Below are 25,334 nucleotides of genomic sequence, written 5' to 3'. Positions count from 1 at the left end.
TGGCTTGAAAGGGAATCTGGTTGGCAATACAGTATCTGTTGCTAATGTTTTTCTCTCTACATCTGTGAGGGCAAGATGGCTTTCATCATTTTGATGACATCTGCGAGTGGGAACATATTTTACTTCACACATTCCATTTTCGTGTTCAATTAGTCAAATACTTGCTGGACAGATCTCATCAACTTTGTTGCTCCCCTGAAGCTTCAAGTGCCTGATGCCTTTACTTTCAGATACAAAAAAGCCTGATCGATGACACACATAGTAATGTCTCTTTGTGTTATCTGTTGCAGTGTAAGAACCCCTTTTCTTTACATACTGTGAACATGTTTCGCTTTCAATGTGATGTTTCCACTCTAGGAAGCTTGAGAAAGAAGGAAATTGTTTATCCTCTGTCTCAGGTCCTCCAATTAAGTTTGTGTGGCACTGATGCTCGTGCTGTTTTAAATTATAACTGTGCGTGAATTGTTTATCACAAAATTTACACTGGTGCAGAAGAGATGTCTCGCCCTTTAAACAAGGCACAATTTCATCTAGTTTCTCTGGATGGGCTTTAGAAACATGTTTCTTAAGATTTTTATTATACTCATGGCTTTTACCACATTCAGAACACGAGTATTGCTTAACATTGCTCATTATAACGCTATGTAAGTAGGCTTACCTAAACTGAAGAAAAACTAAATAAACACTATAGTTGGGCACACCAAACGAAATACACTAATCCCACAGGTACAGTAACGAACACTATGCACAAGTAGATATTCGAAAATATACACACGTAATTTTCTTCTCAGTCCACTCGTACAAGAAATACACTTTCCCTCTGTCAACACGAAATCGTCACTGCCCGGTTCTCTTCGTATGTATTTGTAGTGTACCTCATAAACACTACTATAGTTCAGTTCATTCGTTCGTTCTGCAGATCTCCTACAGTTCGTTCTTTTGCATTCTCAACTTAAAGCCAGTGCCTCGTTCGGAAATCTTCGTCGTGCTCCGTAAGGGTTCGGCCGTGGAATCCAGGTGGAGCCCGAGTACGTCCTGTCAGGGGCTAACGTTGAGTTCTATAGAAACGACATGTGACAGAGCACTGAGGGGGGAAAAAATGCTTGCCATACTGGGGGACTACAGACTTAAGGGTAGATTATTAAAAGCAGTCAAAGGTGTTTATGCTGACAATTGGTATAGAAATAAACGAGGCGACAGAGTTTGTTAGATGTAGAGGATTATGGCAAAGTTTAATAAAATCACAGAGGCTTGCTGACTGAACACTTGAAGGCATAACAGTCTATAATGAAGTTGAATTTAAGCGTTGTCTGGCTGGTTCAATTCCTGAATCTGCCAAGTTATATGTTACTCTGTTTCAATTCAGGCCTTGTGACTTTATGTTGTTTTTTGTAAGTAATGAAAAGGAATAAGGTAGTGACAATAAAGTCTATATTTAACACAGATTTCAATTTAGGACTATAAAGTTCGGTAAATACCGGTATATGCAATTTTTTAGTAGGGTACGAAAAAGACATGAAAGCATGCAATAGTACTTTGTTATTTTAATTTTGTTTTAAAGAATCTTTGATGTGAAAAACTTCTCAATATACAGTGTAATATATGATGATAGTGCTATATCTGTGTATGTGTTATCATTGAGTAATGTTTATTATTTCAAAAAGAATCCAAGTAATGCACTAAAAAAAGCCCTTAAAATAAGATCTAGAATATACACTGTGTAGTGAAGTAAATAAGTAAATAAATAAATGACTATTTTCAAATTGTAATAAAATTTACAGTATGTGTACTGGCATTCCTGTATTATTAAGGGTCCTTTTGGTCACTTACAGTATGTGAGCTGATGTTTCTTATGAAAAATATGTATACTGACTGACTGCTAGCTTTATTTTTTTTAATCTCCTGTTTTGCCTACTTGTGTCTTCACGCAACTACACCAAGTAAAATATTTCCATGTACCATTTTTTGTTGTTTCTTTTCATCTTTCTGAATCAGACTTTCCCAAAACTTTTGCCGATTTTATTCTTGGATCCTTTCCAAGATTTTGTTAATGTGAGATACTGTATAATTGTGATAGCTCTTTAATTCTTCTTTCTTCAGTCTTGCCAGCTGTGGACTACGTGAAGATACTTCACGATTTTCTTGCTCTCATTGCCCTCCTGTCTTACCAGTACTTCTCCACTCTTTCACTATGTTCCCTCCTTCTCTCCTCTGTCCCGACAGATTTCCTTTCCTTCTTCTTCTCTCTCTCTCTCTCTCTCTCTCTCTCTCTCTCTCCTGGACCCCACCTTCCCCTCCCAAACTCCTATATCTCCTTTCTTGAAAACAGGTAGTATGATGCCCTTTTACCAATCTTCTTGGTTCTGTTTCTCTTTCCATACACTTTTGAACAGTCTGTCCACAGATTTCTCCTTTTTTTTTTTATCTTTTTAATTGCCACTTCTTTTTCTGCTTGATAACTGTATGCCCTTGTATGTAACAAATCATCAAAATAATGTTTCTGTCTGAGGTTTTTTTTTTTTTTCCTGCTAGTGTTGCTGTTATTGGTCTTTCAGATATCTAGTGGTAATATTTTCACTCTTTTTTATAATTACGTGTAAAAATGTCATTTCCCAATTTGGAACATCTCTTTCCTGAGTGAGCAATTCCCAAGTTTTTCATTTCTGAAGTTACCCTACATTCTTACATATTATTTCTGCTTCAGTGGTCCTGGTCCTATATTCTTCATTGTTTTCCATTTTCTCCAATTTCTACCTTATCTCTCTGACATTCCAACATTGTGTCACTTCCTGTCATACTTTTTTTTCTTTTTACTCTGCACTAATGACAAATTCACTCTAAGAATTACTCCATTATTTTTAACATTTGCAACCTCCTTCCTTGTTTTAGTCTCTGTAAAATTCTTCCTGTACCTTCTGACCTTTCAATTTTCACTCTGTTATTTCTGATAATGCCGGGCTGAGTGGCTCAGGTGGTTGAGGCGTTGGTCTTCTTATCCCAACTTAGCAGATTCAATCCTGGCTCAGTCCGGTGGTATTTGAAGGTGCTCAAATACACCACCCTCATGTTGGTAGATTTACTGGCATGTAAAAGAACTCCTGCGGGACTAAATTCTGGCATCTTGGTGTCTCCTGAAACTGTAAAAGTAGTCAGTGGAATGTTAAGCAAATATTATTATTATTATTATTATTATTATTATTATTATTATTATTATTATTATTATTATTATTATTACTGGTAATTGTATAATCCCACTTAATTTCATATTTACTACTACTACTATTGCTGCTACTGCTACTACTACTAATAATAATGTTATTTGTTTTACGTCCCACTAACTACTCTTTTACGGTTTTCGGAGACGCCGAGGTGCCGGAATTTAGTCCTGCAGGAGTTTTTCTACGTGCCAGTAAATCTACTGACACGAGGCTGACATATTTGAACACCTTCAAATACCACCGGACTGAGCCAGGATCAAACCTGCCAAGTTGGGGTTAGAAGGCCAGTGCCTTAACCGTCTGAGCCACTCAGCCCAGCACTACTACTACTACTACTACTACTACTACTCTGTGATTCACTGAACGATTTCTTAAACTTGGCTATAATGTTACCCGTTTTTTAAATAACCTTTCCCATTCATATTTGACAATCTATTTTTGTCATAAACTTTGTGTTTTCTATTACCAGTTGGTTCCTCTGGCATAAATAATTTGTACTTCTTTCTGCTGTATGCCAGTGGCCCCAAATCTCTTCACTTTTCTCATCGTCGAATTCTCATCTTCTATTTTTTAATTATCTTGGAGGATCGGGGAATTATGAATAATTTGTTTGTTGCATACCAGTGTAAATTTTTGTTAGAACGTACCTAATCTTGTTGATACAGTGTCAGTTTAGTTTTACTTTGTGTATTTAGAAAGTTTCTTAAAATGTCCATTTTTGTTAAACAGTTTAATTTGTGTTACATGCATTTTTCTTTTTGTAGGAGGAACAAATGGTAAATAGTCCTCTACAGAGCAGTCTCTTTTCTTCCACGGTGAACAACCCTAGTAGCAGTGTAAGTATTCATTCTGCCCACTGAAGAGAAAGCTGGGTTACTTAACAGGAAGGTAAACTTAGTATTATCTTAATAATTTTGGTCTTAAATGTATTATTCATTTTGCCTCCTTTTTCATATAATGTGCTAGCAAAACCTGGCAGATGTTGTCCTGCCTGTGTATATTTATTTACCTCTGCACATATAAAAATGGATGATCTATACATAATCTAGTTTCTATAATTCATTGAAGAAAATTGTGGAAAAATGAAAGATAGCTCATACTGATGAGATACCATTATTTTTATTGATAGAAATTCATGATGAACTATGTACACTTTTAAATTAATAATTCACATGAATGAACAATAAGGAGCACAAGTTGTGTGGTGAGTTACAACAAAGTGGATAGTATAAAAACCTTCTCCTTGAAAAAAATACATATATGTGCCAACTCCCATGGTGATCGGTGAAACACTTGATTCTTCTTACAGTGCTAAATCTACATTCAGTTGCTCACACACATAGACCCATACGCAATAAAATATTCTTCAACGAGCGCAAGATGTGCACTCGCCATGGCCTTCTAGAAACATAGCTGATTGCTCTTAGAATGGAGTTTCATAGCTAATTTGGGAGCCATTTTTGTGGTCATATTATCTATGGACCATCTCTCTCCTGGCGAGACAATGGTGGGTCATCTCTTTGGCCTGTATAGTTACAGTCGCTATTTGGTATTGTTGAGAACTGAGATGTCAATATGATTGTTGCGATTGATTGACCGGTGTAGAAGTAGATATGCTGCATTGTATCTTGTGGCCAGTTACAATAAAGTGGATAAGTGCGAAAAAATATTCTCGGTCAGTTTGGACATTTTACTCTTTAGCATTTCTTGCCCCCATGCCGATGGGGGCTGAACTTTTACTTGAACAACATCCAAAGAGTCACTATTCTTCTCAGCAGTCCTGAAAACTATTTATTGGACACCAGTATCGATCGTTTTCATTTAATTTACATGGCACTCCCTCCCCTAAGTTCACTAGTGGTGTCTTGCCCACACGGTCATTTTTTCAGACAGTAAGTCATGTGTGTAAGAGAGTTAGTAATTATTGCAGTATGGAAAATTGAATACACATTACAAGAACGCACTGATATTAAACTATGATTCTGCACACGTTTATTGCACTTAAATTACAGATTCCTTAACATGAGACACAATTACACACACATGCCGCCATTTTACATTTTTTCACAGAGATTATATACATCCTTCCACCTTGCAATTTTAAAAGTAACACAAAATTGCAACCTTTTCCAGTTTCCTCACAAGTTCAGTCTGTCAGGTATTTTCACACAACGCCCTGATCTTGTAGTTGTACATATCTTCCCTCCAACCTCAGACACCTCGGAATCTTTTGGCTGGACATTCAATGAAGAATCAGGTTCCACAAGCAGTGGCTTCATTGTTGCACACACCTCCAAAGGATAAAGCTGCTGAAGTGGCCTAATCCTTTCACCATGAGCAGTCCTTACTCTTGCCACTCTTACGTTGCCATCTGCTCCTGGGTAGGTTTCTAACACCAGACCGAGGGGCCAGTTGAATTTCTTCACCCCATCTGACTCGATCAGCACAATCTCTCCCACCTGTAGAGTTCCCGGCTTCTGCACCCTCTGATGGACCAGCATGGCCAAATATTCATTGCGGAAACGCTGACGGAAGTCATCTCGGAGCTTCTGAAGATATCTCAGCCTTCTGTTCAGGCTGCGGGCATCCATTTCATCCAAGTCTACGACATCATTTCTTGGTAGACCTTGCACAAACATAGCTGGAGTCAATTGGTTCAGTGTCTCTGCCGTGTCTTCTATGAAGGTCAATGGTCTAGAGTTTAATGTGGCTTCACAGTCACACAGTATGGTTTCCAACTCTTCAAAACTTACAACCTTTCTGCCTAGGATTCTTCGCAGGAGTTCTTTTACCATGCGGATTAATCTCTCCCACCATCCCCCCCACCATGGTGCGGCCGGAGGGTTGAAGATCCACTTGATTTTCTGTATGCAGGACATAGCAATTATTTCCTGCCAATTCAGTTGTTTCAGGCTGCTGCTCGCACCTACAAAGTTGGTGCCGTTGTCAGTGTATATGACCTGTACTCTTCCTCGTCTGGCAATAAATCTTCTCAAGGCCATCATGAAGCATTCTGTGGATAGGGACTTGGCAAGCTCAAGGTGCACTGCTCGGTAGACAGCGCACGTGAATAGTACAATCCATACCTTATCTCCCGAACTCAGGTATAAGAGACCTGCCATATCAATGCCAGTCACTTCAAATGCTGCTGCACATTTAACGCGGTCTTTCGGTAATGGTGCAGAAGGGGGTTCCACTGATTTGCTTTGATATCGTCTACAAATTACACATTTCCTCACTATGTTCCGTACTAATCTCTTGATGCCAATAATCCAGAACCTTTCCCTGATGTTGGCGATCATTATCTGGCATCCAGCATGCTGCATTTGACAGTGTTTCTCAAATACCATTCGATGGATTATGATGTCTTCCTGTGGTAGGAGTATTGGGTGCTTGAATTCGTCTGGTTCATCGCTAAGCAATAATCTTGTTCTGACTCTAATCAGCCCATGTTGATCTTTGAATGTCTGGAGTGCCTTCGGGATTTTGGATTCATCATCTCTGAAGTGCTCTAACTGGATGCATTGTAACAACGTTATTTCAGCTTTCTCTACTTCTTCATAGTGAAGTTCTCCTGTCCTCTTGCTCGAACTGGCACAATTATGTCGAAATCTCAGTATCCAAGCAATCATTCTTAGAATCTTCACATAACTGGAAAAATAATGGAGATCATCACTGAATCTTGAGTTGCCGCTGGAAACAGTGCACAAAGTCGTCTTCTTTCTTTCTTTATTCACATCTTGTTCTGGAGCAAGTATCTCTAATTGTGGCCACTGTCCTTTCTCTTCCTGAAGCCATGCAGGACCTTCCCACCATCGGTTGAGGAACAAAACCTTTGCATCGCACCCCCTGGAAGGCAAGTCGGCCGGGTTGAGAGCACCAGGAATGTAATACCATTCATCTGGAGAAGTGTTTTGTCTGATCTCTCTGCATCTATTACTGACAAAGACATTCCAATCATCTTCTCTCCTTATCCATGCAAGAACGACCGACGAATCACTCCAGCAATATGTCTTGCATCCTTCTATTCCTAAGCTCTTCTTCACTTCACGGCACAACCTCGACGCAATAAGGGCTGCTATCAGTTCAAGTCGAGGGATAGACCAGTCCTTTAAAGGTGCCACTCTTGCTTTGGCCTGTGCGAGACGCACGGTTGCCTTCCCATCATGCTCTGTACGCAAGAAAGCACAAGCAGCGTATGCTTTCTTACTGGCATCACTGAAAACATGTAGGCTAACTGTTTCTGGCTTGATCGTGTCCTCTGCTAATCTTTGTTTTACCCGACATTTCCCAAGCCAATGCATATTTCTCAGCCATGCCAGAAATTTGCCCAATATCTCTGTCGGCAATTCTTCATCCCAAGTGGTATTTAATCTCCATGTTTCCTGTAGGAGTAATTTCGGCACTAACATCGTTGGACTAGCAAAACCGAGAGGATCAAAGACTTTCTGAGCGATGGACAGCAGCATACGTTTTGTAATTCGGTTACTGGTGAGCCCTATAGTATCGACATCACAGAAGATCTCATCCGCATTAGTTTCCCATAGTAGTCCCAGCAATGATACTGTACTGCTTCCAGTCTTTTCCGCATCCTTATGAAGTTGTGTGCTAGTCCATCCTCGGAGCTCAAATTTGGCAGTGGACATCAGTTCCTTTGCTTCTTTGATGAATTTTCTCAACTCCTGCTCAGAATCAACACTTGTAACGCAATTATCAACGTAGAACGATTTCTTCAGTTTTTCAGCTGTTTCCTTCACTTCCTCTTGTGCCTGTTCCAAGTGATGGCGCAGAGTAGCACTTAGCAAGAAAGGACTTGGCGCAACTCCGAATACCACCCTACAATGTCTTAATGTTATCACTTCCCGCGAGTCACAGCTTTTCCACCAGAGAAATTTCAAAAACTGTCGATCCTCATGTGCCACGCTGATCTGTAGAAATGCTCTGGCTATGTCTGCAGTAACTCCAATTGCATTCTTTCTAAACTGAAGTAGTAGACTCGGAATCAATTCTATTAAATTTGGTCCTGTTTCCAAGCACGAATTCAGCGAGTTGCCTCGAGTATCTCGAGAAGAGGCATCAAATACTGGGCGTATCTTTGTTGTCTCACTAGATTCCTTGATCACTGCATGATGTGGGAGAAAGTATCCTGACCTGCTGTCTTCTGCGTCTGGAACTATCTCAATGATGCCATCCTTCAACCAATTTTCAAAAACTTCATGATATTCATTAAGCTTATCAATTCTGGAAAGATGTCTTGTCACCGACAGTAGTCTTTTCTCAGCTGTGGTCCGATTATCTGTTAACTCAGGATGTCCTTTCTTCCATGGCAAGCAGACTTCATATCTGTTGTCTTCAGCTGTAGATAGCTGCAACAATTCTGAAATCTCTTCTTCTTTTCGCATCTTAGATTTCAGCTCTGCCTGGTCTTGAATTCCTATGACATCTAGTTCCCACAGATCCCGCAAACTGAAATTCACATTGGTGAGCCCAACCACTTGTCCACCTTTTATATTCTTCCTGCATCCCATGATGGTCCATCCTAACCGTGTCTCAATTGCCATAATATCATCATCAATTTTCATGGTATTGCCAGTCCAAAGTTTACCGAGGACATCTGCTCCTAATAGGATTTCAACGTCGGGTGCATTGTAACCTTGATCTGTGAGTGTGATGTTTGCCTCTTTCAACTGTGGAAATATTTTCTGATTTTTCAGTCGAGGAACAAAATTACATATTTTACTTTGATCTAATACCGTCACAACACTCAAATTTCTGGTCTAAACTTCGTAATTTGATATCGTAGACCTTATGTTCCCGCTCCCTTAATTCGCCTCCACCAAAAAGGTTATGACTTAATGTCTCTTCCCCTAAACATTTCAGATTGAGTTCTCTGGGTATGTGATCCACAATGTATGATCTCTGTGAGCCGGAATCTAGAAGAACCCTTGCCAAGCGTGTCGTCCTACCAGTGACTATAGTTACGATAAGTGTCTGTAGCAATGTCTGTCCTCCCTGCTGAGATAGCAAACTGTCTGTTCCGTTGGTTTGTGAATCCCTGTGTGTATTGTTGGACACTTGTCTTACTTCCGTACACAACTGTGGACACATTATTGTAACATGGCGCTTATCACAGATCAAACATTTCACAAAACATTTACATTTCTTAGCATTGTGCCCTGCTCTAAGACACAAGTAACATCTTGCCTTTTGCTTTAGTAAATTCTTCCTGGCCTCTAACGTTAACTTCTTGGCACTAAAACACTCTACAGAAGTATGAGATGATTTATCACACCATAGACATGCATCCTTAGTAGAACACTTACTATCACTCGCTAAAATACATGCAGCAGTGGGTACTTTATCTATCTTTGACGCAGAACGCTTAGCATCAAAACTTAAGCTGAAACCAGATCTAGCGAGCGCAAAGCGTTCTTCACTTTCAACTTCTAACCTCAAAAATGCCAGTAGGCTAGCTAGAATATCCTGATCATCTGCTTCACTCCTGTTGTTTCGTGCTCTTTCCCAGGCTAACATTACATCTTCTGGCAATGAAGATTCCACTAAAGGGTATAACATGGCAGCATATTTCTCCCGGGTAACTCCTAAGGTTTCCAAAGCTCGCAGCTGAGTTTCCAGTTTATCATGTAAAGTGCTTAGTGCCATACTTTCCCCCCTAGTAGCTTGATTTAAAACAAGGGACAAAAGCTCACGTACATAAATTTCAATAAGGAGTTCATCCTTTGCAAAGCGAGATTTTTAACTGTTCAATAGCATGACGATAATTGGCGCCTGATGGAGGGAAACTTTCCACCAGCTCCCTAGCTTTCGAACCTGGTACCATCGATTGCAAAAGATACTGAAATTTATCATCGTCGTCTAAAGATTTGTCGGCATCAATTTTATTAAACTGACCCCAAAATCCAAGCCAGTTCTTTACATTTCCGTCGAATTTCGTCAGCTCCAGTTTCGGCAGACGGAAATTTCTGTTAGGTGACTGTACTATGGCACTATTTATCTCGTAGACCTGGTCTGCAGCTACAGAATGAACTTGAATAACATTTTCATACCTTGTTTTGATGATAATATACTCATCTCTGTAGGCTTCTGCGTCATCGTAGTCTTTCTGGTAGGCTTCCTCTTCTGCTTTGTTCTCACATAACCAAGATTCACGGATTTCTTCATCCAGTTTGAAGAGACTATTTGCCTTATCTTCCAATATGTTGAACGACGACTCCAATTCCACTTTATCTACGATATTTTCCTGTAGATTTTGTTTCACTTGGCCGATAGCCCGCGTAAACATGCGTCTCACATGCGATCTTTCTTTCTTTAATTTTTCCCGTCCTGTCACGGTCGCCATTATGTAAGAGAGTTAGTAATTATTGCAGTATGGAAAATTGAATACACATTACAAGAACGCACTGATATTAAACTATGATTCTGCACACGTTTATTGCACTTAAATTACAGATTCCTTAACATGAGACACAATTACACACACATGCCGCCATTTTACATTTTTTCACAGAGATTATATACAATGTGTATCAAGTTTAGTTGAGAGCTTTGCTGGAACATACACACATTCTGCTGTAATCTGTCATTTTGTATATTTTCTTTTGCACCCCTTCTCACTCCCATGTTCCTCTGTGGGTGCAGGCAGTAGAATAACACCCACGGTATCCCCTTCCTGTCATAAGAAGCGACTAAAAGGGTTCCGGGGCTCTTAACTTTGGAGCATGGGTTAGCGACCATGGGGCCCTTAGCTGAGTCCTGCTTTTGCTTCAACTTACTTTTGTCAGGCTCCTCACTTTCATCTATCCTATCCGACCTCACTTAGACGACTCTTGTTCTTTCTTTGGCCATTACCTTCATTTGTCGAAGTGTCAGATCTCTTCCATTTTCCGTCTGCTTCGTTAATAGAGGTTGGTTGCCTTGTTGTACTTCCTCTTAAAACAATCACCACCACCACCACCATCTTTCACCCCCATGCCAATGTGGCTAAACTTGGAGTTAAAATGACATCTGCGGCTGTGAGCTTGCATCCGGGAGATAGTAGGTTCGAGTCCCACTATCGGCAGCCCTGAAGATGGTTTTCCGTGGTTTCCCATTTTCACACCAGGCAAATGCTGGGGCTGTACCTTAATTCAGGCCACGGCCGCATCCTTCCAACTCCTAGGCCTTTCCTATCCCATCGTCGCCGTAAGACCTATCTGTGTCGGTGCGACGTAAAGCCCCTAGCAAAAAAAAAAAAAAATGACATCTGGTGGTCACTTATTCATCTCAGCGACCCTGAAAACTATGAATATGGCACTAATATCGGTCATTTTTTATTATTTTTACATTTCACCTCTCCCCTACAGGAGGTAGGGATGTCTTACTTCCACACTATGTCATTCCACGTAGCAAGTCATATTTGTACTAAGTTTGGCTCAAAAAACATGGTGTTTTCCATTAAGTCCACGGGCTGCTTCCTTCCCATTTATAGGCCTTTCCTGTCCCATCGTCACGACGTAAAGCAAATTGCAAAAAAAAAAAAAAAGAAAAGAAAACCATGGCGACATCTTCCCATTGAGCTATATGCAGCAATTCGTACCGTACTATCATGATAAAGCATAAGCCATTGTCACCTGGCGACAGTCTGTCCATCAAGTTTGATCCAATCTTGGTGCGGCTTTGTAATTAAATTAATTATATAAAATTACTCATCATAATAAAACTACCTATCCTATTTCATTCAAACCACTTCCCAAACACTCTCAGAAATAATAAGAACAAATTGGGAAATTTTCAGCTATATCTGTGCAGGAATTTTTGAGTCTGTTAACGTCAAATATACCAACATTCACTTCTATGTATATAGATTTATGTTCTGCAGTACAGCCACTTAATATATTTTTTGTATTTATACATCTGATATTTCACATCTCCAGGACTTTCTATGCTTATGTCAAGACCTATTACTGTATTTTCTTGCATAATTAACACCTTTGCATAATTGACATGCCAAAATATCTTTTGGTTCAAAGTGCAGAAAAAAAATAAATGTTTGCATGTTTGACACACCCACTTTGTCAATGTGTTTTGAAATAAAGATATCAAGTCGCAGTCTTCCTATTGCAAAACCTGCCATTCCAAATACTTTGAAACTTCCTGCTTTAGGAAGTACCACTGGGCTCGTTCAGTGAGTGAATCAGCAGACCTGACCAATGACACCAGTCTAGTATAGAAATGTATTTTATGATTTTTATGAGTGTTTCGGGTACACGCATGTTCTGTGATCTCAGAATTGTATGTTAATCCACAGTGAGCAAATATTTAAAACATTTATTGCAGCAAAAGAGCCATACATTAGTGAAAGGTGTTATAACACTTGCACCATTGGTCGCATAGTCTCTGATTGATCTAGTCCTCTTGTTGCAGAATTCTAAGTGATATCGTTCACATAAATGTCCACATAATGTACACTTGCATGAGTTTGACGGTTCGTGGTATGTTGGGTTTTCGCAAATGACATGGTGGAATCCATGTACTGCAAGTCTTGTAAACACATGCCTCGTCTCAAAATTTGCTGCTGTCCATGTATGGTCGATCATGGCCCCAGTTTCATAGAATTCCATGGGAACTTCTTCTCTTTTCCTTATTAGTGTTCTTAGTAGGTTCTCCGATGCCGTTAAATCCTCTATGAGGAAGGTTTCCCGCGCAAGAAGGTAGACTAATCTGGATCTTGTTGTTTTTGCCACTCCGATTGCTCTTTTGATGTATGTTGCTTTAACTCTTTCCAGTGTTGCTAAGTTCTTTACATTCAGGTGTGTCCATATAATTTCAGTCCCATATGTAAGTATTGGAATGATTTTCGATTTGAAGAGCGCCATTGCTGTGTCAAGATTTAGTGCTCTGATGAAGCTTATTTCGTTCATCGCTCTAATTGCTTGTGTTGCTTTCTCTATTGTGTGCGTAGTGAAGCATTTCGCAGACGGCTGGAGTGTTATCCCTAGATATTTGTATTCTTTGGTGATAGATATTATTTTCCCTTCTAGGTTGATTCTTGTCGATTTTGGTATTTGCCCTCCTGATCTGAACACCATCATTTCTGTTTCCTCGGTGTTAATTTCGAACTTGTGTTCAATACACCATTTTCCCACTTCGTTTATAGTGTTCTGCAGTTTCTTGAAGCTTTTTGAACCAATCACAATATCATCCGCATAGGCGTATGCTGCTACATCTTAATTTTGTGCAATTTCCTTAATGTCCTTCGCTGCCAGGATGAACGGCAGAGGTCTTAGTGGGTCCCCTTGGAGTACACCATTTGTTTGAACTATTGGTTCTGAAAGGTCTAGGCTGTCCGAGGTCCGTATCTTGTTCCATTCATTTATGGAGTTTATGATTCTTGTTCAGACGCTGTCTCTTCCTAGAGTTTCCTCGAGCTTCCTTTGTACTAATGCTCGGTCCAGGAGATCAAAGGCTTTTGTGAAGTCTATAAAGATTGTATAGTATTTTTCCTTCCTTTCGATGGCTTCCCATATGTTATTTAGCAGTCGTTCCACCGCTGCAAGAGTGGATCTTCCTCTCCTAAACCCGAATTGAGATTCTGGGAGGTGGTCTTCTACTGTGTCCCTTATTCTTTCTGTGATTAGTTTTGTGAGTACCTTAAAAGGATTGTTTTCCAGGGCTATTCCTCTGTATTTATTTGTGTCCTTTGGGTCTCCTTTCCATTTGAAAATTACCTTTACTATTAATTGACTCCACTTATCTGGGATTTTGGCTGTTTCTATGCATTTATTATAAAGTTTCGTCCAAATAGGACCTAGTAGATGAGCCGTGTCTTTCAGGTATTCATTGTATATCATATCCGGTCCTCCAGCTTTTTTCTTTTTTGTGAATTCAATAATGTTTTAAACCTCAGTTGTAGTAAGTGGAGACCATGCTGCCGTCTCATGCGTTGTATGCACTTGGTTGGTTTCCGGTGTTCCTTCTCTTCCTTCTTTGTTGAGGGTGTCTTTGAAATGTCTCTTCCATTCCTCCATGCTGATATAGTGGGTCTGTGCCTGCTTTCGAGGGTGGATTGCTATGCATGGGTCTCTTCTGGCTTCCTCAACTATTCTTTTTCCTTCTTCTTCCCTGTATGCTGTTTTCTTCTCCCGTATTAGTGTTTTGTAGCATCTTCTTTCCTCGGTGTATGTCTGAAGGAGTGTATGATTCTCGACGTCTGATTTTAGTTGGTGTAGAGCTTCCTTAATAGGAAACACTCTTGATCGAACCATGCTTTTGCTCTTCGCACTTTCCTGGGGCTGGCTGCTTGTGTTAAGAGTTTCTTCAGTTCATGCACTGCTTCCTCTACATTTGAGTTGTCGATTAGTGTTTTGATTTGTTCCATCTGTTCTTGGCTGTCTTCCACTTTTCTAACATCCAATCTCCTTGAGAGTGGTCTCCTTTCTTGTTTGTTCTTTTCCTTCCAGTCACTTTGTATGTTGATGCTCATTGGAATGTGTTTTCTTATTGGTATGTGGTTCGGGTTCCAAAGTGGGTTGATATCCCCTTTTAATTCTCCTCTTATGAGGGCGATGTCTATAGTGTTTTTTCCATTGTGCCAAATATATGTAGGGATATTAGTGTCATGTAGCAGGATGAAACCTTCTTCTTGCAGTGAATCTATTACTAATTTTGTTTTGTGATTTGGTATGTCCAACCGACAATTTAAATCCCCTGCAATAACTAGAGGGATGTCTTTCTTGCTCTGTGTTATTTGTCAATTCGTCTATTATATCTATAGCCATTGCATTTGGCTGAAAGTAGGTTGCTAATATTGTGATGTATTTTGTCTCTGTTAGAATGTAGTGGTTCTGCTCTGATGTTGATACAATTGGTGTTATCCACGGTTTAAGAAGGACCGTTATTCCTCGTTGGGGTCTTCCTCTTTCCCCTTGTTTTTCTAGCAGGTGTATGCTATAGTATTCCGGGTGCTGCCAATGATCTGTGAGAAAGGTTTCCATGAATATAGCTGTGTCATATCCTTCAAGAAAGTCTGGTGGAGCTATGCATGCTGCGCTCTTTAATCCTTCTACGTTCCATAACATTATTTTCATGCTTCTTCTCCCATCGATTTCTCCAAGTCTTGTAATTTCCGAGAGCTTCTGAGTTGTTTTATTCAAGTGATGTCCCCGTTTCCCTTCGAAAAGACCGAATAAAACGGTAGCGTCTAACTGTTACTCCTGTTGGCCAGAATTCCCTCTTGTTTGCACTTTCTAGGAATTTGAAAGGTACTGTATTCCTACCTTGAAAGCTTTGGTGCTGTATCTTGTTTCTCTTTCTTCGCAAGTAACGTTCTCTGTGATTCCTTTTTTGGCTAGGAAGCTTTTTACGGCGTCTTTAGTTGTCTCCTGTTTTAGTCTTCCCACATACAGCCAGGCCCTCTTTTCTTCTGCTTGTAAGTCATCGTCCTTTGCTCCTGTACCGTTCATGGTTTGTTGCTGTCTTTCCGGGCGTCTGTGCCTTTTGTGGGTTTGTCTTGTCCATTTTTCCTCTTCTTCATCCATTGTCTGATTTTGTTCTTGGTGTTGATGCAATACTTCTGCATACGGCTGTTGTTCTTGCTCCCAGGTGGAGTGGTTTCCCCTTCCACTACTCTCCTCCGTGAGACGGTTGATTCTCTCTCGTGTGATGTCGTTCTTATTTATTCTTACAAATTCTGGTGGTACAGGGTTCTGCTGCTTTGTAGCTGCCATTTCCTCTTCAATCATATTTTTTATATTGTGTGTGATGTCTTCTATCATTGCTCTCATTTGATTGTTGATTTTTTCGGTAATTTTGTATTCTAGTGTTCGATGTAGCTCGGTCTTCAGATCATCTGTTTCTCCAGTAGGTGGCAGCGTGTGCTTGGTGCCTCTTGTTAACTCTTGTTCTTGGTCACTGGATGGCGCCACTTGTCCTGCTACGCAGATGTCGTTCTTCTCTTGTAAGCTCTCTGTTTGCGTTCCCTTAACCTCCATTGATGGCAGGTTTTCATCATTGTTTTTTGATTTTTGAGCCTTTTTCTGCACAGTGAAGTAATTTTTCAGTATACTCACCACTTTTAGGATTTCCTCCTTCTTTTCTTTCTTCATATAACCTCCTGTTTTGTCATAGTATTTGCATACTGCATCAGTTACACCAAAACACATGGAAATAGGGCATTGAGCTGTAAGTAGTCAGTATCCAAGTGCAACTTACGCTACTGGAAGAACAGAAACCAACAAGTCTCACAAAGGAAGTTTTCACAAGTAAGTGAGGATCTGCATAAATATGCAGTTTTGTTACACAGCAATGGATGTGCCATTTCTCACAAAATGCTGTGTTTTAATGGACGAGAAATAGCTGCAACACATGGGATCAGTGTCTCGGATTTTAAGGTTAGCCAAGGTTGGATGATTCATTTTCGGAAGAGAACTGAACATCATTATGCCAAGGAATGCCAAATGATTTCAACCAAAAAGTAGGTCTAATTGATTTTCATGAGCTTTGTGATGAGAGAAGTGGAAAGTAAAGAAATATTTGCTTTCCCAGATAGGAAATGCAGATCAGATGCCAGTTAGTTTCAACATGCCAGAGAGTCGAACATTTGATAGGAAAGGGACATTGAGTGTTATTATATGAACTACTGGAAGCGAAAAATAACGATGTACTGCACTGTTTGCTGTAAAAGCTGATGGCAGAATGCTTGCACCATACATTGTTCTGAAACATAAAACAGTGCTGAAAGTAAAATTTCCACAAGGGATATCCATGGGTGGATTGACACGTCTTTCATCATAAACGACTGGATACGAATAGTTTGAGGAAATTGAGCGGGATTCCTGCGTCAATGCCCAGCCTTCCTATGTTGGACAGTTGTCATGGCCACCTGATGGAAGACCCTAAGAAATTAATGGAAACCTTGAAAAACAGATTTGGTAGTGATTTGTGGTGGATTGACATCAGTATTTCAACCCTTGTGGATGTTTTGATAAATCATTCGAGGAGAGTGTGCGGAAACTCTATCAGTGCTGGATGTCAAGAAGTGTGCACGAACTTACTCCAATCACAAGATTTGGAAACTGACTGTGAAACTCCTTTGTGAGTGGATATTGTGCGCTTGGGACATGATTTCTTGTAAAGTGACTGAAAAGATTATTTGGCATCCCTCTTTGACAACACCACAGCTCTGCTGCAAGGTTTTGTAGGCCATCGGTGTTGCCTGACTACATTTGCTTCAAAGCAGTCTTGATTTTGTCTACATCTATGTGATCAAAGCTTCTTTCAATGCCTCAGATATTTGAGATTTCAGCAGAGGCCCTTCTACAGTATTGTGTTGTGGGTGGTGGGTATTTGAGATAGGGTGAGGAATTTCTTAGTGTGTTTTCTAAAAGTAGCTTCTTCACGTATGTTCATTCACTGCCAGGCTGAGTAATTCAGGCGGTAGAGCACTGTCCTTCTGAGATCAAGTCAGTGGGTTTGTACCTAGCTCAGTCTTGTGTAATGTTCCAGTGAAGTAGTGTTTTGTCATCAAGAAACTCATGATATTAAAGGAAGTGCAACTTTTACGTCATTGCTCCAAAGCCTTATATCTTTGTTGATCTGTGACCTTTCTAGCTTCATTGTTCCAAAACAGGCACGAGCAGCTTCATGAGCAGTCCTTTTCACATCACCATCTTTCTTAGACTGTAGAGTGTGGATTGGTGACCACAGGGCCCTTAGTTGAGTCTCTTGGCATTGCTTCCACTTACTTGTGCCAAGCTCCTTACTTTCATCCATCCTATCCTACCACTCTTGGTTAACTCTTACTCCTTTCTGACCTCGATGGTATTAGGTTTCCAAGGCCTAGGAAGTCATTTTTGCGCCCTTCATGGCTCTTATCTTTCTTTGGCTGATACCACCATTTTTTTTTTTTGAAGTGTTGGACCCCATCCATTTTTTCCCCTCTGATTAGTATTAAGAGAGGATGGTTGCCATGTTGTACTTCCTCTTAAAACAATAACCACCATCACCACCACTCTTCAACTGTCATAGCGGACGGCAGTGTTATTTTTGCTACCAACAGGATGGTCTGGCAATGGGTTCGCCGGCCTCAGGTATTTTAGCAGAAATATACCTCAATTTCCTTGAACACAACAGAATTGACAATAAATTTGAAAACATTCACTTCTGGGCTAGATATGTTGATGATGTCTTCGCAATCATGGATGAAAAATCAGCTGACGCTTCCACTACCATTCTTGGGCTCAATAGTATAAATTCCCATATTATATTCATATTAGAATCAGAAATACACCAAAAGATAAATTTCCTAGATTTAACTATCACAAGTCACTCAGATTCTTTAACATAAAATAACATAAAATATTCGGGAAACTCACTGAATTCGATACTACTATTCGTCAAGACTCAGCGCACCCCCAATCCGATAAAAGAATCACATATAGTAGCTTAGTTCATCGAGCGTTCAACATACCCATGACCGAGAAGGATCTATCCAATGAACTGAACATAATCCGCAGTATAGCAAAATTCAACGGCTTCAGTAGCCATTTCATAGAAAGCATAATTAATAAACATAAACTTTGCCGTAAAACAACACTCAAGAAAGAAATACCTAAATATGAATCTTTCCCTACCTTCACTTTTAACAATGAAATTCACAAGATTACTAATATTTTTAAGAAGAAGGATGTTAAAATAGCAGTGGGGGCAGTAGAATAACACCCACGGTATCCCCTGCCTGTCGTAAGAGGCGACTAAAAGGGGCCCCACAGGCTCTGAACTTTGGAGTGTGGGTTGGCGACCACGGGGCCCTTAGCTGAGTCCTGGTATTGCTTCCACTTACTTGTGCCGGGCTCCTCACTTTCATCTATCCTATCTGACCTCTCTTGGTCAACTCTTGTTCTTTTCCGACCCCTACGCCATTAGGTTTGCGAGGGCTAGGGAGTCTTTCATTTTCACGCACTTCATGGCCCTTGTCTTCCTATGGCCGATATCTTCATTTTTCGAAGTGTCGGATCCCTTCCATTTTTTTCACTCCACAAATTCATCATTCATTAATCATCCTTCCAGATCACATCTGGAATGGTAAACCCTGACTACGGTCAGAAACATTGATCATTGATCAGATAATCAGCAAAATATGATTAGTCTTCTCACAAATAAAACCACCGGTTTGGACATACAAAATCAGCAGGTCCAAACAAAGACACCACTTGGATACGGTGGGGTGTCACGTAGAAGATCAAGAAGCCGAACAGATGACATGCAGACACATACGGTTAAGAAAAGACTGAAATTCAATAAACCAGGACAATTTTCATTTTTTGCAACATTAAATATCAATTCAATTATGAAAGTTGGCAAGTTAAAACATTTAACAGATGTATTGGACCAGCATAAGATAGTAATAACAGCTCTTCAAGAATTGCGCAATACAGATCAGGGCCCATTAGAATCAGGAGGATATCGCCTTTACAAAGGTCCTCCAGGGAAAAGAGTGATGAAGAATGTTCCTCAATTTGGAGTAGGATTCTTGGTCCATAACAGCATATTAGATTCAATTGAAGCTTTTTCTTCGACCTCCCCAAGAAAGGCACTCCTAACAGTTAAAGTAGAGAATAAAACATACACATTGATAAATGTCCATGCCCCAACGAATGACAAAAATAACAAAGAAAAGGAAGAAACAGAAAAATTTCGGGAAGAATTGGACCAGTTGATTTCAGGTATCTCTGATACACATATTAAAATTTTACTTGGTGACTTTAATGCTAAAATAGGAAAAGAAAAACGATTTCTTGCAGTAGTGGGTAAATGGCCAGCACATAAATTTACAAATAAAAATGGTCAAAGATTAATTGATCTTTGTATAGATCATGGATTAATTTTGGAATCTACAAGGTTTAAAAGAAGACCACACAAACTAATGACTTGGAAATGCCCTAATATTAAATTGGGGGAGTTACAGATTAACCCTGTGGCCATGGACAAGAATTATCACAAAGAAATTTATAATGTGAAAGTACTCCGTGGGGTAGACATAGATTCAGATCATTATATTTCCAAGATTAAAATAAAATTAACGCCAAAAAAAGAAGAACAAAATATCCAAATCCAGTAGGAGGAAGAAGTACGACCCTAGTTATTTAATTAATAATAAACTGTATTTTGAAAGGTCTAAAACTCCTCTAAGTGACAATTTGGGGACGGTAATTGAAAACTTAAAAACCATAGCTGAAGAAATTGCTCCTGTTAAAAAACGAAAGAAACATGCTTGGTGGAATGTGGAGTGTGACACAGCGATTCAAAACAGGTACAAAGCATGGTTGAATGATCAACAAAAGAGAACAGAAAAGTCCCGTGAAGAACTAAATAATGCTAGAAAACAAACAGCCAAAAAAATCAGAAGGGTTAAGAGAACTTATCACAAAGAATCATTAAACGCATAGATGAAGCATTCATACAACATAAGACAAGGGATTTTTATAAAACGTTTCGACGATACCAATCAAACTATACTCCACCAACACTTATGATGAGAAATACAAATGGAAAACTGGCACATAGTAACCAAGAGAATGCAGAAATTTTAGCTCACTACTTTCAAGAATTACTTAATAGCGAAGAACCAACACAATACCTAGAGTATGACCTTCATTCAAAAAATAAAACACCAATAGAAAAGGTTATACTACCAGATAACAATGAAGTGTTGAAAGCCATCGATTCACTTAAAAATTACAGAGCTTCAGGGGAGAATCAACTAACTGCAGAAATATGGAAGAATGCTAATACACAAACCATTCAGAATTTACATAAATACCTCATAGACATTTGGAATACTGAAAAAATGCCCAAAGAGTGGAATATGGCGATAATACACCCTTTACATAAAAAAGGTGATAGATCAGATCCCAACAATTATCGGGGGATGTCATTGCTGGATATCACTTACAAAAAATTTTCGAAGTTATTATACATGAGAATTCAAGAACAACTTGACTGTGAACTTGGAGAATACCAAGGAGGCTTTTGTCCAGGGAGAAGTTGTCCAGATCAAATTATCAGTTTAAAGTGGATTATGAAGCATCATAGGGTTAGAAACAAAAAGTTAGTTATCACTTTTGTTGATTTTAAAAGGGCTGATAAATCCATCGTGAGTCATTATTGAATATCCTAAAAGAATTTGGTTTACATCCAAAACTTATTCACTATATTGGAATTACCCTTAAGAACATGAAATCTAAAGTCAGATTTAGAAATGAACTCTCAAAGCCATTTGACATTAATACTGGACTTCGGCAGGGAGATGGACTCTCACCATTATTGTTTAATTGTGTGTTGGAAAAAATCATGCGGGAATGGAATAAGATCTGTCAGACTAACATCAATATTGGCAGAAAAATAAGACTAAATTGTTTAGCATTCGCTGATGATCTTGCACTACTTGCTAATGATATGGAAGAAGCTAAATTGCAAATAGAAGAACTTGATAACATAGCAAGAAAAGTTGGATTGCAAATTTCATATGAAAAAACAGAAATAATGCCAACCTTCCCTGTTACAGCACCAACCATTACCTTAGCCAATACCAAACAAATTAAATTTGTGAATAAGTTTAAATATCTTGGTGAAATTATAACTTGGAACACCAATGAAAAATCATCAATAGAAAGCAGAACATTTAAGTTAAAAAAAAGCACAACGAATTACATGGCCAATGTACAAGAAAAAAATCTCTTTCAATAAATGCTAAACTTCAACATTACTGTTCCGTCATTAAACCTGAAGCGACTTATGCTTGTGAAACACTATTTAAATTGAACACCAAAGCCACAACTGATACACTGCAAAAGGTTGACATTAGGATACTCAGAACAATCATTAAAAAAAACATCAGGTGGATGGACAATGGAGATTATTGCCTAATGCAGTGGTTTATAGGGAAAGTGAATCTATAATAGATACGATGAGAAAAAGAAGAATTGCCTTTTTCTGTCATCTTTCTAGATTAAATGATAATAGGATAATAAAACAACTATTTAATTACTTTTGGAAAAGAAAAACAAAAAATAATTGGTTTAAGGAAGTTCAGAATGATTTAGAAGAGCTGAATATTACAATGAAGCAAATTGAAAATAGAGAAGAAAAAAGGATTCTCAAGAACAAACAAATAAGATTGTCATTAAAAACTGTACAACACAAACAATATGTCATATCTGATGAAGAAAGGGCAGCCAGGTCAACCAGAATGAAGAGGTTTTGGGAAAGGAAGAAGATGATGCAAGCTAAATCTTCAGTTAATTCTTTGTTAACGTAAATGTATTTGGGTTTGATTTAAGTGCTCCAATGTGGGCGTAAACTATGTAAATAAATAAATAAATAATAAAATAGCCTTCAAAACCAATAATAACAGTATGCACATTTTATATAACATGTCACATATCAACAAGGTCAGCAGTTTCTCAAAATCGGGTGTTTACAGGCTCAAATGTATTTCCTGCAATAATATTTCATATGTAGGGCAGACAGGGTGAAATTTTAATATAAGATACCATGAACATATCAATGTTATCAAATATAATAAATTTTCAGCTTTCGGCCAACACAAGATTGATTACAATCATAATTTTACGAATATTGAACAGGACATGGACGTCGTGGAAATAACAAACAAAGGTCCTTCACTCAACATAATGAAAAAATACTACATACACCTAGACCAGTACTTTAATGCCAATAACATCAACGAATTCATGGAGAAATCCAATTTTATTTATTGCTTTTCTCAGAAAAAGTAATTTAGCTGATAAAAAATGGTTTCTAATGTTAATTAAAGGTTTTTCATCGAAACAATTACCATCAGTCCCACATCCTTCGGCCCTGCATTAAGTCAATCCCCTAACCCCCTCCCTCTCTTCGCACCTTTACCCCATGCTACCCGCTCTACCTGGTAGCTCCTCCCGTCACCTATCTTCCTCCCCTCCTACCTTCCTTGTCATTTCCAACACATCCCCATTCCAGTTGCACACCACCGTTCAAGCCGATCATATTGCTGCGCAAGGTGAGTACTCTTTTCCTTGGTTTTCCTCCCTTTTCTTTTCCTTTCAAGAGCCTCGCGTTACCTTCAACTTTCTTTTCTCATCATCAGGTTCCATCTGATTCCATCTTAAACTGAGAATTCCACCTCTCACCATATGCAGAACTTTATATACCACAAGAAGCTACTTATATCCAGCCTGTATACATCTTTTTCTGCACCATTATAAACTATATTACATTTGGACTTCGAGCAAGCTATATATACCCTCTGCGCCAATGTTGTACAAAATAAATAATCTCTTGACAGAAGGTGCAGAATCTCTTGAGCTATAGAATTCACTGGAAGCAATTCATCGACCTATATGCAGCAATACTTACCATACTATCATGATACAGCATACATCAACTGTTGATGTCAACAGGGCTACAATTTTAAACTCATTTTGACGACACACTTATGTGAAATTAAATTTAAATTTTAACACCGATGATGGACCTTATGTTTTAATAAAGTATGTGCTGATACGACTGTATATAATCAATAATAATAATAAAATCATTGTATTTATATATGTTTTCATGAGCATCAAAACAATCTGCAGTAGCATCTATCATTAGCACATTCAACATACTTTTTTCATCAGTTTGATTTTTCAAGGATCTTCAAATTCTTTGAGAGGAGTTCCTCCCAGTTCTACTTACAGAAATATACAGCATATTGTTATCTGGAAGCACTCTGCTGTAACTTTGAAAATGTTTAATTAATCATATAACCACAAGCTTGTAAGGACTGTCCTCCAACATCAAGACTATGCTTTTTTATTGTGAAATAGCCTTTAATGAAAAAACCGCTACATAAAATGTAATTTATTGTTCACTTAAGAACATACATATTCTCAACAAGCATACCTGTTTTTTAAGGATACAAGTTTTTTCACAACTAATTGTACTTCACTTTGTAAATTGTGCTAATACTGTTTGGCCTGCATGGGCTCTTTTGACTGTTCAACAATATTAAGACCTCATCTCTAAAGACTTTTAATGAGAGATAACCTATTTTATTGTGATATGTTTTTAGATACACTCAGCATCGCACTATGACACATTTTAACTTTATGTGCTTTTGGAATGATGTTCATGTAATAAGTGGCTGAGGATGTCCCGGAGGAAGGGACGAAACTTGTCGCAGTAGATTTTAATTGTATTTTAACAAGTAAATACATTGTTTATAGTATTGAAAAGGCTGAATTTCTCTCAAAATATTTAAAATGCACTGTGAAGGTATCATGATAAATGTCTTAATGTCTCAATAGTTTTACTATGCAGAGCTAATTAAAAGGTTAATTCTGCATTCTCATAAGTCCACATATATAGACTTGTGACTTGTGGCAGCATCACATGATGGAAGTGGATTGTAATTGGGTAAAATGTTGTGGTTGAGGGCTTAACTCTTGTTGCTTGTTTACCAGTGATCTATTGAAATTGTAGTTCAAAAGAGGTCATATTGTTGGTAGGAGAGTGTGTAAAATGTCATTCTGGGAAATAGCACCATGAGTTGAGTAAAGCATATTTATCATGCAAAGGTATGCAAGAATTGTTTGAAGAAGGATGTATAATACAGAGATGCCAACAACTCACATGTACTCCGGCAGCTTTGCATTCTCTCTCCCAATTCCTCTTCTGAGTCACTCCAGATCACATCATCATCTGCAAATATGAAGGCGTTGATATCTCCACGTTCTTTCCTTTTAATAGATTTCATTACTACATCCATCACGACGATAAATAGAAGTGGTGACAATGAGCTGCCTCCTGTACTCCTCTTTTTGTTTCAAGCCAGTCCGACAAACCATGTCCTACTTGAATACAACTTCTATTCCCACTATACAACATTTTCACTTTGTCTATGAGGCTGTCTCGAACTTGAAGTTCTTTCACGCATTGCCATATTCTTTCCCTTGGTACACTGTCGTAGGTTTTCTCAGTGTCCAAAAATATTAGAAATAAAGGCTTGTTCTTCTCCCAGTATTTTTCCATTAGCATCCTAATTGCAAATATAAGGTCTGTAGTTGACTTTCT

General features: G+C 38.8%; 1 protein-coding gene across 1 annotated transcript in view; it reads left to right on the top strand.

Moving 5' to 3' along the window:
- The window catches only part of bora (aurora kinase A activator-like protein bora), a 321,188-nt gene that overhangs the window by 260,156 nt on the left and 35,698 nt on the right, over window positions 1-25,334 (top strand). The window contains exon 6 of the mRNA XM_067153480.2: window positions 3,983-4,054. Coding sequence (XP_067009581.1) covers window positions 3,983-4,054 — 72 coding nt within the window. The remainder of the gene's footprint in view (window positions 1-3,982; window positions 4,055-25,334) is intronic.

This window comes from Anabrus simplex, chromosome 1 (assembly GCF_040414725.1).
Source record: "Anabrus simplex isolate iqAnaSimp1 chromosome 1, ASM4041472v1, whole genome shotgun sequence".
NCBI lineage: Eukaryota > Metazoa > Arthropoda > Insecta > Orthoptera > Tettigoniidae > Anabrus > Anabrus simplex.
The sequence above is the reverse complement of the archived record's forward strand: the minus strand, read 5'-3'. Positions and strand labels throughout refer to the sequence as shown.